Genomic DNA, 12,947 nt, shown 5'->3' with positions numbered 1-12,947 from the left:
GGAAAAGGACATGCTTAGAGGGCGGGGGTTGAGGGATGGGAGGATGGCCAGCCCATGTAATACAAATAATGATTGTCGACTCCCTGCCCGCCATAGACCGGGCCTCCTCCCTAGAGGACTTGGTGTATGACTATTTTTCATTCAAAGGCCCCTGACATGGTGAATTGAATAAGTGTTGCCATTTTCTAAGCTCTTTGGCACCGGAATTAGCGAGTGTCGCAAAAGCTAGTGGTTTTTGGACCATTTAGGTTGGTGAAATTTGGTATCTCCAACCCCCGCGGCGCCTGAATGTGGCTTGCCATCGCAGAGTATGTCGCATTTGGCTAACAGTTATCTTGGTGAACACTCAGATATGTTTCAAGTGCTGTGTGACTGGTGGCTCAAGGAATTCTTCTGTCGAGAATAGTCTGAATAACAATGGGTCAGGCTTTAAATATTTTGGCCCCGAACTTAACCACAACCAGAATCTGAACAAATATGAACCGTAAGTTCAGTTAGAAAGCGCAGCATTAAGAAAGATGCAAAGACCAGAAACGGAGAGAGAACAGATGACGAAGAGAAGCAAGAACTAAACTTTGGGACTCGAATTCGGGAGATCAGGTGCGACATTGAGACAGATGAGTTTCTTACTCTTGGAAAAAAAAAAAGCAAATCAACAGATACGAGAAAGGCAGTGGAAGACGGGAACAAATACTAGGTTTGGATTGCTGAGCAACCTCACCGCCGTAGTCTCAAACTTGTGATCCGACAAACTAAAACAAAAAGAACGCAAACCCGAGCAGCAAGATGTCGCCAAAATAAAAATCAGGTATATTAAACTCCTAGCTTATCAGTCTGCTTTTCCCCCTTGCCAGAACACCGATTTCGGAGAACTCCAGACCTGAATGTGAGCGCCGTCGTAATATCGATGGTTGACGTGAGTCGAAAAAAGATCTAAGGATAGGAGACCTCCATGGCTCGGAATGTGTAAAGATGACTGATGTGATGGGAGCTCCAGAGGGTGCTGAGTGAAGTATTGAAAGCGTTATGTGAGATTAGAGCCGAATCTCTTTAAAGAGCCATGATGTTGAGGTGCCGCATGAGTTACTCGTAAATCGAAAAAGGCATCTCCATTCTTCTAGGCTTAGCGCCTTGTTGAGGAAGATGAGCAGGAAGGGGATGTCGTATCGCGGACAATCTGGTTGTCCTTCTTGCAACTCGTGCACTGGACGTGCTGGCAGCTGGGCTCGTAGCATTTCGAAACCCAGGACGAGTTGAGAGCACCACACGAGCAGCAAAACCAATGCTTGTACTCCCCATAATTGGATGACCCCTAAAGCTGTTTAGTGTTTGGTATATCAGTGTGTTCGGGAAGGCCAAATCCTACCTTGCTGCTGTTGCTGCTAACGTTAGGCATCTTAAGGATAAGGAATTTATGTATGAGGTGAATGGTGATGAACGGTAGAACGGAGAACAATAGACAGACAAGGTCGAGTGGTCTTCATTCCCATCAGCATCCTGCTTTTTGCTCATTTATGCAAAAGCTCAAGTCGCCCAAGGGGAAGCCTATACGATGGCTTCCTGTTCACGCGACAAGCCAGGCTCCCTCTCTGTCCTCCTTCAAGCTCAAGGCGAGCCGCATGGCCACGGTGAACGCCTTGATGGCTCATGGAATTTTGTCTGAATCTCCTGGAATAGGCGTGGAAAAAGCTTCAAGCCGAGTGGATCATGGCGAAGGGCGTACTGGATAGCGCAGTTTGTGGGAAAAGGCCAGCGTATGGACCCCAGAGTAAAATGAGCTGTTCGGTGAAGCTCAGATGTCCCCTTGACTAAACGTTGTGTTGCAAAAATCGTCAACTTGTTCGTGGACGACGGCATCAAAGCCAGCCAAGCCTCCCTTTACCGACCGAGAATAGGACACTGGTGAGCTGATTGAGACTAATCGACCGGTTCTTGAATGTGAGTGACGCATCGATACTTTTCTCTCCTTTCGATCGCACTGTAGATGTGAGGGCATGACCGTACGCTAATGATGACCTCTCGCCTTGAATCCAAGCCCCCTTTTCTGTACCACGTCTGTCTCTATCGCCATGATCCATGGCTAGACTGCGGATGTTAGGCACGTTGGATCGAAGCCAAGATGCGCATAGTTGAAGCGCATGGTAACAAGCTCTGGCTGAACTTGTATTTCCATGGAGTTTTTCTACCATCCAATGAGAGTTAGTCAGTACAAGTGGCTCTAAAGCAAAAGCGCACCAAACATGGAACACAACAGAAGCAAACTTACCATATATGGGAGTCCTACTACCATTTCGGACAGACGACTATTGAGATTCTGTGGATTGTAAACTCATTTTTGTGGTTAGGTATTGAAGTAGGGTGCCGTTAATTGAAACTAATCATAGACCACAATGTCCACACAACCAACGCAGGACCAACTAAGCCAGAGTGTATGCAACTACTCAGATGGAAGGACTTCTTTGATCGCGGTGAGGATCGTGTTGCGCCATTCTCTTCAGACCTCTCTCAATCACAACATGAACAATGCTGGTCAATCGATCTCATTGGGCTGCTTTGAGAGTAATCATTCGCCATCTGTGTACATGTGTATCGACAGGCGTTTGTATGTTGAATCAGGTAGCATAAGTCGTCCAAGGAAAACTGTTCGTAACGGCTATTGAAAATCGTTCGGCGTATGTTGTCCATTCTCGATTTCTCGGACCATGACATTGAATCTGCGGTCTGGTTAGAACAGTAATGCGACATCTGGAGGAGAACAGTTTTTCCATACATCCCGGAAGTGCTCATGGAACCTTCTTCGATACCCTAGCAACACTACTCCTCAGACACCCTTTAACGTGAACAAAGTCCTTCGTTGACACCATCATAGGGCGTTAAGCTCTGTCGGCTGGAGCATCACAGTTGAGGACCAAAACTTGACCGCTAGGTCTATACTATACTGCATGGCAAGACCAAAATCCTTCAGCGAGGTGATCTCCCATTATATAAGACGCCAGGTCGCCAGTTTGAACCAGCCGTCATGTTAGCAGCCCGCAGAGCCTCACCCCACCATCGGAGGGTTTGGGGAGTCTAGTCTGCAACTGCAATTTCGGATGCAGTCAATATCGTCCCGCGGGACTTTGCCCGGAAAGGCAGTTTGTCTGCCAAACACAGCAGTAGGTCAACCAGGCCGTTGATACTGGGGAAAGAGCCTAACCGGCATATTCAGCGATACCCCCCGAGTGTCCCACATGAGACAGCTAGCAGTCCTTGCGATTGCGCGTGCAAGTCTGCTCACCTTGAAAGTGTGACTTCCATGTTCTCATGTTGTTGCTATCGCCAAGAAGGAAACGCGGCGAGCCGAGGCTCCAAATGCAACACTTGATTCGAGGCGGATTCTTGAGGTCTAAAGTCAGTAGTGAACTAGAATAGTAGACAGCACGAGTTCAGAAAACCGCGCGCATCCAAATTGATCTCGTGTCCCGATAGGGAACACGAAAGTTAAGAAGCTATTGACGGATGGCTTGCAGTTGGAATAAGGTTGCCCTGGTCACGGCCAACCCCAACCCAGGAAGAATGGTCATCGAAACGTCAAAACGTCAATGATGGGATTGGATGATGAGACCATGCTGAAAGACTACGCGAGATGCATACAGATGATCACAGATGAAGAGTTTCGGAATCTCGCGTTGTAGGTAGAGACATCATCCCACAAGTCCGACGCAAGCACTGAAACAACATGTTGCAGAAGAGCGCCTGCATTCCAGACGAGGATCTTTTTGTTAGTGGGCATTTGCGTTGTGTGAACAAGAGCAGGGCAGGCACAGTCAGGGTGCACTTTGCCGTGCGCAGGGTAGGTAGCGCTTGCCAGTCCGCTAAAATGCAGCAAAATCCGGTAAATGCCCTCTACGTCATCGCTGGTAAAGGGAGGAAAAGAAAGAGACAAAAGCTCTTTCCGCGCCCTACCAGACCTGATGATTGTGGTCTTGCATCGATGTTAGTACTCCCAGCATCATCATCTCTCAACTAACACGCACACCAATCGCCCTAAAAAGTTGACCATCACCAACTAGAACAATCCACAATCAACCGCCGACTCACCAGATTCTCGCATCACCAGCACTGCGAGCTGCTCGACTGTGTCATACCATCTTGGCCTTGCGCTCTTACCTACATAAAGCGTTCTCGATCACTGTCCAACTGAAGGCTCACCTGGACAAAAACACTTTGCATCGACCTCCAACGAAAACACAACAACAAACAAACACTGGGTTCACAGGCGATTAGCAGCGCCGTGTCACTGATATCTCCACCCAAAATGGCGTTCGGAGCCGGCTTAACGTCGAGCAAAAGCTACCTCTTTTTCTCGACCCTGCACTTTCTAGCCTTTGCTTTGGCTTTGACTGTTTGTGGTCTCTATGGCGTCGAGTTGGATCGTGCAAGGAAGGCGGAAAAGTACGCAGATTCGAAATGGGTATGTCAATCTCAAGGGTACCCCCCCAACAAGTTCGACTCCCATGCTAACAGGAGACATTGCAGGTATTTGCGGTCGTTGTTGGCGGCCTGTCAGCTTTGACCTCCATTCTGTTCTGCGTCCCGTTCATCCTCCGGTTTGCCTTCAAATGGGTGTGGGATTTTGTCCTCTTTATTCTTTGGGTCGCCGTCTTCGGCGTCTTCGCGGACGTATGTTTACCCTCTAAAATTTTACCATGCAAACGTAGCCTAGAGGCTAATCGATACCTCAGATGTACATCCATGAGAAGCCTGAGGGCAACAACGATATTCGTCGGATGAAGCATGCCGTCTGGGTGGACCTCGTCAACATGCTTCTCTGGCTCGTCATCGCCGTTTCTGCATTGGCCTACTGGTTCAAGCACCGGGAGACTCGAAGTCTGTTTACTTCTCGCGCCATTGTCTAGAAAGATAGCTTGACGGTGGGTTTGAAGGACGGGAATTAAAGTTGGGACAGCAGGTATTGGAAGGATACTTAATCAGGTTGATACCCAAGGGATAAGCCACATGGCGTTATGGCACCACATGATTTTGCTACGGGACTTGTATTCATGAAACTGGGTTCGCGCAGTGTGTGGTCTCTGTCGCTCGCATGTAGACATTTATTTCCACCCCCCAGTTCATTTGATCTCAAGGTTCTTCCTGGGGTTCGTCACATGCATCATTTTCCAAGTCGGTAGAGATAGCAATCAGCTTTAACAGCAGCCATTACACCTCCCTCCTATCACCGCCCAAAGCTCAACAAACTTCCACTTTTCCCCATCCAGGGGTTCGTCTCAAAACAAATCCATCTTTGTGGATCGCATAAGCAGGACGCAGATCTGCTCATGAGCACAAGTACAATTGTACATTATACAGCGAATCTCAAAGGCCTAATACATAGAAGGTATTTATTTCATCGCGGTTTTCGCAGAACGAAGCCATGCTAATGACGTCATGCCCTATCGGTAATTGAGACGTTCCCCGCTCCTCAAACGCATTCGGGAATGCTGCCCGTAGGCGCCACGGGCAAGGGCGACTTCTGGGTGAGGGACCACTAGGGTCAAACCCAGGAGCACCCGGACCCTGCAGCGTTCAAGGGAAAATAAAAAGAACCAAATCCAAATCCCAGCAGCCAGGCTCCAGGGGGGAGAAAAACGAAAGTCTCACAAAGATGTGCGTTTGCTATGCAACCAATCGTTCAGAAGGATGGATCTCCATCCAGCTCCCGTCTACCGCTTCAAGTCGTCGCTCTTTCAAAAGCCGGAAGGAAAGTGGAAATCAGGCTTCAACTAACCATGAGGTGCAATTCCCGCTTTGCTCTCATTTGCTGTATTGCTGAGGATCGTCTGTGGTCCACGGAAATAGAACGAATCTAGAGGTACCCAACGATGGCCTCCATATTGAGTCGAGCGAGTTCAATGTCTGAGATTAGCGGTCCTACAGTTATCTCAGATGCGAGATACGCGCTTCCGAGAAAAAAGATCGACCAGGACTTGGGCCCCACCTCCCCGATCGCCTATCTCCTTTGTCGATATCAGCTTCTCGTTGTTATTCCCATAGGGGTCTGGAGGGTTTTTCCATTCTTTATTCTTCCCTTTTTTTGTTGCTGTTTTTCCAACGCGGTAATGGGCTGGCACACTACTGCAGTGCGCTCGACACAAAGCAGCCACAGTTACCACGCCCCGCAGTAGGCACGCACGCACGCACGCACGCACGTTCGGCATGGTCTAATGCCAAGCTGGAACAGAAAGAAAGAAAGAGGATCAGCGGAAGATCGGCAACCCAACTCCTGCCGGCCTCTCGCCGTTCCATCCGGGGAGGGGCACCAACAAGTTAGGGGTTGTGTCCTTGGAAAAACACGCCTGACGGCCTCCGATCCCAGTGAGGCGATTCGCTGGTTGCAATGGTTGGCGTCGGCGATGCAAGCTTGGCAGGGATGGAAACCTGGGGTTGGAGGCTTGGAGCTAAATGCCCTGAAGTGACACAACGCTACGCTGTGGTGTAGGGCGGCCTGGCATCACAACGACAATGACTTCGCAGTTCATGCTAGACATACATACTCGATTTCGGCACAATCGGCGTGAACCCGGAACAATAATGGTATCATATTCACTGCCGTGCTTGAGCAATGCAAACGTTGGAAACTGGACAATCACCGCTAAACATGATGTTTTGACATTGCGAAATACATGGGCGCTACTCGCAACAAATTTGTACAGACTATGAACAAAACTAGTAATCGCTACCCAGCGGATGCTGCCGCTGTGGACCACAGCGACAGAAGAACATCAAGACACTGTACACATTGTGGACACTGCAGTGACTGGCTGACTGTCCTACCTACTACACAACGAGACAACCTTCACGCGGCGAGCTCATTGACGGCGGCTGCCTTTCTAAGGTTGGGAATGAGAGACAATGAGCACGAGACGACATCAGCAGCATTCCTTTCTTCTCTCGTATTCATGACCCGTGAGTACGTGCCCAGACTACCCACTGTCAAGGAGGGATAGAAGCGACGACGAACAGATATGATAACTTCAGGAAGTACGGCAAGGAATTTTTATATAGCGTACATATTACTGCGAGCCTCATTCAGACGGCGTCCCCTGCAGTAAATCATGAGAATGCCGCTGTCCCTGTGAGCCGTGCAACTACAACCTTCTCAGGCCTCACACTACCTAGATCCGGCTGTTTCTGGCTGTTCTTCTCCCCCGCTCCAGAGTTTTGCTGAAGCCGGGTACCCGTTGTCATGGTTTTGAATATACTTGTCATGTACGCGATCATACAGTCCATGCAGACAACACAAACGGCCTGGTAGAGCATAAATGATGAGATAAATCAATAGGTGTCAAAATGGACACACACTTTACGACTCACGACTGCTCGATGCTGTTGCGGCTTCTTTCTGCAAACTTGTCACAAATCGGAAGTAGTGGTGGTGGTTCCCCACAGCCAGTCGTACGAGACTTGCAGCGATCAGCATGGTTGGGAGCAGGCAGAAGGGGGAGGAGGGGGAGAGAGCGGGAGGAACTGATTGTGTTCCATTTCCACTTGGCAGAGCGTCATGGTGAGTGGTGTACAAGAATTGGATAACTCTCAAATGGGACCCCGGAAGTCTGAGAAGTCCTTTCTCATCCTTCAAGTTCCAAGTGGTGGTGGTGGCAGAACTAACTATCACCATCGGATTAGTAGCCGTTTTCCATGATTCACCTTGAACCAAATTCCCTTGCAGTTAACAGACAGCACCTGCGAACTCTTTGGTCAACAAAACGTTAGCTTACGCGTTCAACAAATCTGAGCCAAGTTTGCAGATGAAGACGTGTTTTTGAAGACTCGGTGTCTCGGAGATCGGTTCCCGAACGTCAGCGGGCTCTTTGTTTCTCGACTCGTTTCCACGCGGGCAGGCGGGCAGGCGAGCAGGTTGAATGACTTGTGAGGAGGACCAACGGGAGTTCATAAGCATCACTGAGGTCTTGGTCAGGCACTCAAAAGTGCTTATGGTCAACAATCCCAGTCATCAGATCAGACCCCTTTTTCTCGCCCATCTGAGATAAGAAGCAGACCCTGGCCAGAGAAGGTTTGCAGACAAGGGACTGTGTGATAATCCAGAGAAGTTGGAAATCCAGGGTTCAGAATGAAGGGAAACTTCGAGTAGCGGTTGTTACAGGTGTATCATCTTGGATTCGAGCGGATCGTTCCCGCTTAATGAGGGACATCGATATTGCCATTCTCGGTTCAGTTCGTGAGATTCGCACTCTTTTTGTCCACTCAGAACGCCAAGTCGTCCAGTTCAGTGGAGATGCCCCCTTCTCTCCTTCCTTGCGGTGACTCTCAAAGAAGATCGAACCTCAAAGTAACAGGATGAAAAAACGGGCAATCAGTCCGCAAGGATTAGGGAGGTTCCAATTCCACATGATTGACATTGACCAGTGGACGTATATCGGTTGGTGGGCTGTCCTCACTCAGGTGGAAGTTATCAGGGTGATCCTCCCAAAAGTTCAGTGTTTGTCATCCCGCCTCCACCGATTTGGATCTTTTACAAGAACAACACAAAAACCTCCACCGTCTCGTCTGGCTGCCCAAAGGCATTCGCCTTCTTTCTCCTCTTCGCTTTGACCTGCGACAGACAATAAATCGTTCAAACAACACGATCGCATCACTTTTGTTGTCGCCTCCGCAAACCAAATCATCGATCGGCCTGTTCTCGTCTTCTCACAGGGCATGCAGCAACCTTCATCTGCGCTATCTGAAAGGCCCTGGTGGTGGCTGTCAGGCCTGTGGTGGCAGCTTCGTACAGTTGACGAGCTCTGATTCCAGCGAAGGCTACGCAGTTCACGATACCCTCTAGCACGCCGAGGGACATTTCCAGCGACCTGTTCTCACTGGCTTCACAATACCTGTCAGCGCTCAAGACACCCCCCTGAAACCCAAGTTCGCCATTCCGTCTTTGCCGGACCTTCTTTTGCAGCTGCCGCGCAGGTTACAAAGGAAGCATCAACTGGTAACCGCCCCGACAGAGAGAAGGAAAACAACCCTCAAAACAATAGTACACCAAGCACTGCAACCCGTGCAGATTTTAAGCGCTGGGATTTCGCCATTACGCCTAACTTCTGTCGATCAACAGTTACAGGACAGTTGACGCAAGAAAAAAAGAGATCAGCTGGCAAACGGAAAGCTTACACCTGACTGCCTTATCTCGACCTTCTTCGCCATAGCGCCGAGACTTGCAAACACCACATTGCGCAACAGCTGGTCCAAGCTTGCAGTACCTCGCGACCTTACTCCGTTGTGGCATACAAGATACTGGCGGCCGTTATCTTGCCATCCTCCTACAAAGCCTTTCGCAGGCCTTGCTGGCTTATTCAGCTGTCATTGTATGCGCTGTTTGATGACTGGTACGTTTGCATAACCCTAACATTGGCTTCAGCGATATTTCGTCATCTAGAGGAACCGAGGTGGTATCCAAGAGAGATAAGTTGCTATCTTGATGCTATCATCCATAGGTGCAGCTTTTATGATGTTCAACACGTATGCCCGATCAGGCCAAAAGAGCCCTAGCATTATCTGCCAGCTGGATCACTGGCCCTACCATATATCTTTCAACATTTCTGACCAGTCTACTGACATACTAGAATAAGATAAGGTATCTAGTCCATCTTATACAAAAACACGACAAGTAAACAACAAGGTCCACGAATATTTCCAGCACGACATCTCAAGATTCCCATACAATTGATTCCTGGACACCTTCGTCGTGCCGAGCGAAATATCTTTGCAACATCCAATCGGCATAACGCACACGAGCTGCCACAAGCCAACTCCCAACCTCGAATACATTTCTTACACCCAAACAGCGCCATAATCGCTGTTTTACCGCAATGTCAACTCTTGGGAGCTCGTTGAAACGTTCATTCACCCCGTCACAAATAATGCGGCCCAACATGCCTCGGAGAACGTTGTCTGGTTCCTCCCACGGTTCCTGCCCGTCTCCTAGCCCCTTGTCAGACGAGCAGTTCGCCTTCTCAGCGGGTAACACGCCCGTGCGGGAAATCCCGCCCTCGTATGTGGCGTCTGCTGGTTACAATTCGATGACAGGGACACCCAGAGATGCCCTTCTTTTCGGTACCAGAGGTAAGTTCGTTTTGTTCTGGAATTTTTCCATCATTCCCTCCGATCCCTCCATGCATTTTCCCGAGGTTAGCGACGAAAAATCCAATGATGTTGCGAGAGTTCCACTCCATGCCTTGTTTTCCACTGGTCAGGTGGGCTGTTTTAGGGTCCTGAATCATGTCGTCACGGTGCGTTTAGGCTTCATGTTCAGCGCTGGCTCGACGTCCCTAGTGGGATCGACATGGGGGTGTCAGCTGGGAATCTGAAATCTTCCATGTTCCTCAAGTTCACGATGCCCGCGACACTGCAAGGCCATTGGGCGCGAACGTTAGCAGCTCTTCTGCCCTGGAAGTCCCTGCATGACCCTCGCTTTAGCAAGTGCCCTGGCATCAGCGCACGACTCACAAATGTTTGGTTATTTCCCAATGCGGAAACATGGTGCGATGGAATAAGTGCGATTGTGCTCGACACATGCACTGTTAAGCCATGTAATTTTTGCGTCATAGCGGAGGTCGTGAGAATGCGTGCCGAGATGGTCCATGTCATTAGGGTTCATTGAGCTAACATAATCTCTTCCCTAGAAGTCAACAGTAAATCTCAAACCACCACCTTTGTGTCAGAATCCAAGAATGCATCCAAGGTCATAACTCGAAGCAAACCTATCGCAATTGAACTACCATCCACCAGGAGACTTAGTACCGCTCCTGTTGAAACACCGCCGTCACCCCTCTCTGCTCGAGGGGACATCCAAGGGTATGTCTGTCTTGTCAAGACGCCTCAGTTTTCTTTCCGCTGCACTTCGCACATCGCAAATACGTGCTGACACCACTGTAGGGGGTACTTCCCTCACCACGAGGACCCAGCTACCCGAGTTCATCGACCTCACCCATTCTTCACTCTTGATCCAAGCAAGGCACGCCATCAAGCCTTACACAAGGCGGCCGAAACTACACACTTTTCTGTTCCCCTCACTGATTCTCGAGTACGGACGATGGCAAACGATCTGTCTCACTCTCACTTGGGCTCCTCAGTTGGTACCACTGGGTCAGCTGGCCTGCATACGCCGGTGTCTTCCTATATGCCGTCTGGTGTACACGACAACATTGCGCTCCCGATGGGAAAGTACTACCCGACGAACTACGAAAACCGGATGGCCAGCAACTCGAACCAGTACAAGAGGCCCTCAGCAAGAGCGGATGCCGCAGGAGTTGCTCACTCTGAACCCCAGCTGAAATACCGCCGAGAGAACAGCCGCCTACGCACAGGTTCCGATGCTAAGCGCCTAGTTGAACAGTATCAGAGAGATATGGTGGCCCAGGCATCAATGGCGCTTTTCTCCAACGCCTCCAGTATGTCACCGTCGACTAGGATATCTGACAACGCGGCGTTGAAGAACATCCAACTAGGGGCTACAATGCTCAAGACGCACAAGCCCCTGTCTCCCAGACTTGTGCCGCTAGGAAGCCCTGGACCTGTTACGCCGATGGAGTTGGACGGCAACGGAGACGGCTACTTAAGCAGGGGACGAGCCGCTGTGGGGTTGGATGCCGGATCACAGAACGCGGACATCGCCAGGGTCATCAGAGTGGAGGAGAGACAACGAATAGAGGTCCAGTCGCCTGGCAGGGACATGAAGTCATCATTTTGAGGTGGACTGTGGCTGATGATGGGCTTAGCTGGGTCATCAGTTGGTGGATCGTCAGGTTGGATGCACTCGTGGGCAGTGAAGCGGTTATGTTCAGGAAATTGGTTTTCTTTTGTTTCCATCACCCACGTTATCCAAATGGTGCATGAACATGGCATGGAAAGGAAGGCTCAGGCTACAGGCTATAGGCTGCATCATCCCTCCCTTTGTCGGTTAGAGGACATGTGTTATTGATACCCCGTTCAATTTTTTTCGAATTAAAAGCGTATGCACACACTTGGTAAACTGGGGAATCTTATAGAGGAGGAATTTGAGGCCCACAGCACAAAAGGGAGTGGTTCGTTTGAAAAAGGGTAAGGTTTCAACCCAGCGTCGAGTGTATATTTCTTTTCCTTTTTCTTTGTCCTGAGTTTTTGGATTCGAATTGCAACTTGTAACAGGTTTTGAACGGGGTACGGGAGGACTTGTATACAGCAATCGAAATTGTTCTTGAATTTCCTTATCAGTTGGTACATCATTGATCAAGTGTTTACACCAAAAAAAAAAAAGCACCCGGGGTTGGAATGTGCGGCGGATATTGTGCGCGATATAAGAGACGCAGGAGCGGCATATACTTACATCCCACATAAGCGAATTGAACGTTGCTCTCGTCTGGTCTGGCTGGGCTGGGAGCCTGGGACCAGCAGTTACTCAATAGAGATGGAGGAGTATGTCGGATAAACACAACGCACATATATAGACAAATGGCTATGGTTGGGCATACAGCGGCAACTGGTTGTTAGGTCTATGACTTGGGATGGCAGAAGGAGATTATTTGTTCAAGGGATGTGATCCAGTTTAAATTGGGAGCATGGCATTACTTACTTATACTGATAATGAGGCTGGCCACACAGCGCGAAAGTGGGATTCGACTATGGTGCTTGTTTTGCTTTGCCGAGTATTTTTTTTCTTTTTTTTTTTTTCGGACGCTTTACTTTGTGTCACATCCATGTCTCTGATAAAAAAGGAAACCCCTCGAGGTTTCTTCGATCGGGCAAGCCCATGTGCTGGATTTCTCGTTCGCTAGGTAGGTATGTAATCGAGATATGTTCTCCGAGACCCCCCCTCCTGCCCCTTTGGTTAGTATGTAGTGAACGTTGATTTTGTGAAAGTTCGAATAAGTAGAGGTAGGAATGTAAAGAGACACCGACCGGCTTCCAAGGAGGTTTGTATACAG

The 12,947-nt window shown here is 49.3% G+C and overlaps 2 protein-coding genes and 1 non-coding gene across 3 annotated transcripts; 2 read left to right on the top strand and 1 right to left on the bottom strand.

Annotated features, from left to right (window-relative positions):
• Positions 1–407: 407 nt before the first annotated feature.
• Positions 408–1,412, bottom strand: NCU14013. The gene is made up of 2 exons (XR_897765.1): positions 1,367–1,412; positions 408–1,312 (listed from the first exon to the last, which is right to left on the bottom strand). It is a non-coding gene; the product is annotated as a ncrg96 (non-coding RNA).
• A 2,559-nt stretch (positions 1,413–3,971) lies between these two features.
• NCU01891 (hypothetical protein) lies at positions 3,972–5,269 on the top strand. The gene is made up of 3 exons (XM_960429.3): positions 3,972–4,453; positions 4,519–4,662; positions 4,725–5,269. Exons 1-3 carry the CDS (start codon positions 4,298–4,300, stop codon positions 4,896–4,898), a joined length of 474 nt encoding a protein of 157 aa, XP_965522.2. The 5' UTR covers positions 3,972–4,297; the 3' UTR covers positions 4,899–5,269.
• A 3,211-nt stretch (positions 5,270–8,480) lies between these two features.
• On the top strand, positions 8,481–12,288 carry NCU01893 (hypothetical protein). The gene is made up of 4 exons (XM_960431.2): positions 8,481–9,371; positions 9,615–10,107; positions 10,668–10,839; positions 10,921–12,288. Exons 2-4 carry the CDS (start codon positions 9,855–9,857, stop codon positions 11,732–11,734), a joined length of 1,239 nt encoding a protein of 412 aa, XP_965524.2. The 5' UTR covers positions 8,481–9,371; positions 9,615–9,854; the 3' UTR covers positions 11,735–12,288.
• Positions 12,289–12,947: the final 659 nt, after the last annotated feature.

Source organism: Neurospora crassa, linkage group I, assembly GCF_000182925.2.
Source record: "Neurospora crassa OR74A linkage group I, whole genome shotgun sequence".
Lineage (NCBI taxonomy): Eukaryota > Fungi > Ascomycota > Sordariomycetes > Sordariales > Sordariaceae > Neurospora > Neurospora crassa.
Note: the sequence above shows the minus strand (reverse complement) of the source record. Positions and strands in the feature narration are given on the sequence as shown.

Coding starts and splice junctions, on each gene's coding strand:
- NCU01891 (XM_960429.3), top strand. CDS start 4,298: ATGGCGTTCGGAGCCGGCTTAACGTCGAGCAAAAGCTACCTCTTTTTC. Junction 4,454..4,518: donor AGTACGCAGATTCGAAATGG/GTATGTCAATCT, acceptor GAGACATTGCAG/GTATTTGCGGTCGTTGTTGG. Junction 4,663..4,724: donor TCTTCGGCGTCTTCGCGGAC/GTATGTTTACCC, acceptor TCGATACCTCAG/ATGTACATCCATGAGAAGCC.
- NCU01893 (XM_960431.2), top strand. CDS start 9,855: ATGTCAACTCTTGGGAGCTCGTTGAAACGTTCATTCACCCCGTCACAA. Junction 10,108..10,667: donor CCTTCTTTTCGGTACCAGAG/GTAAGTTCGTTT, acceptor TCTCTTCCCTAG/AAGTCAACAGTAAATCTCAA. Junction 10,840..10,920: donor GCTCGAGGGGACATCCAAGG/GTATGTCTGTCT, acceptor ACACCACTGTAG/GGGGTACTTCCCTCACCACG.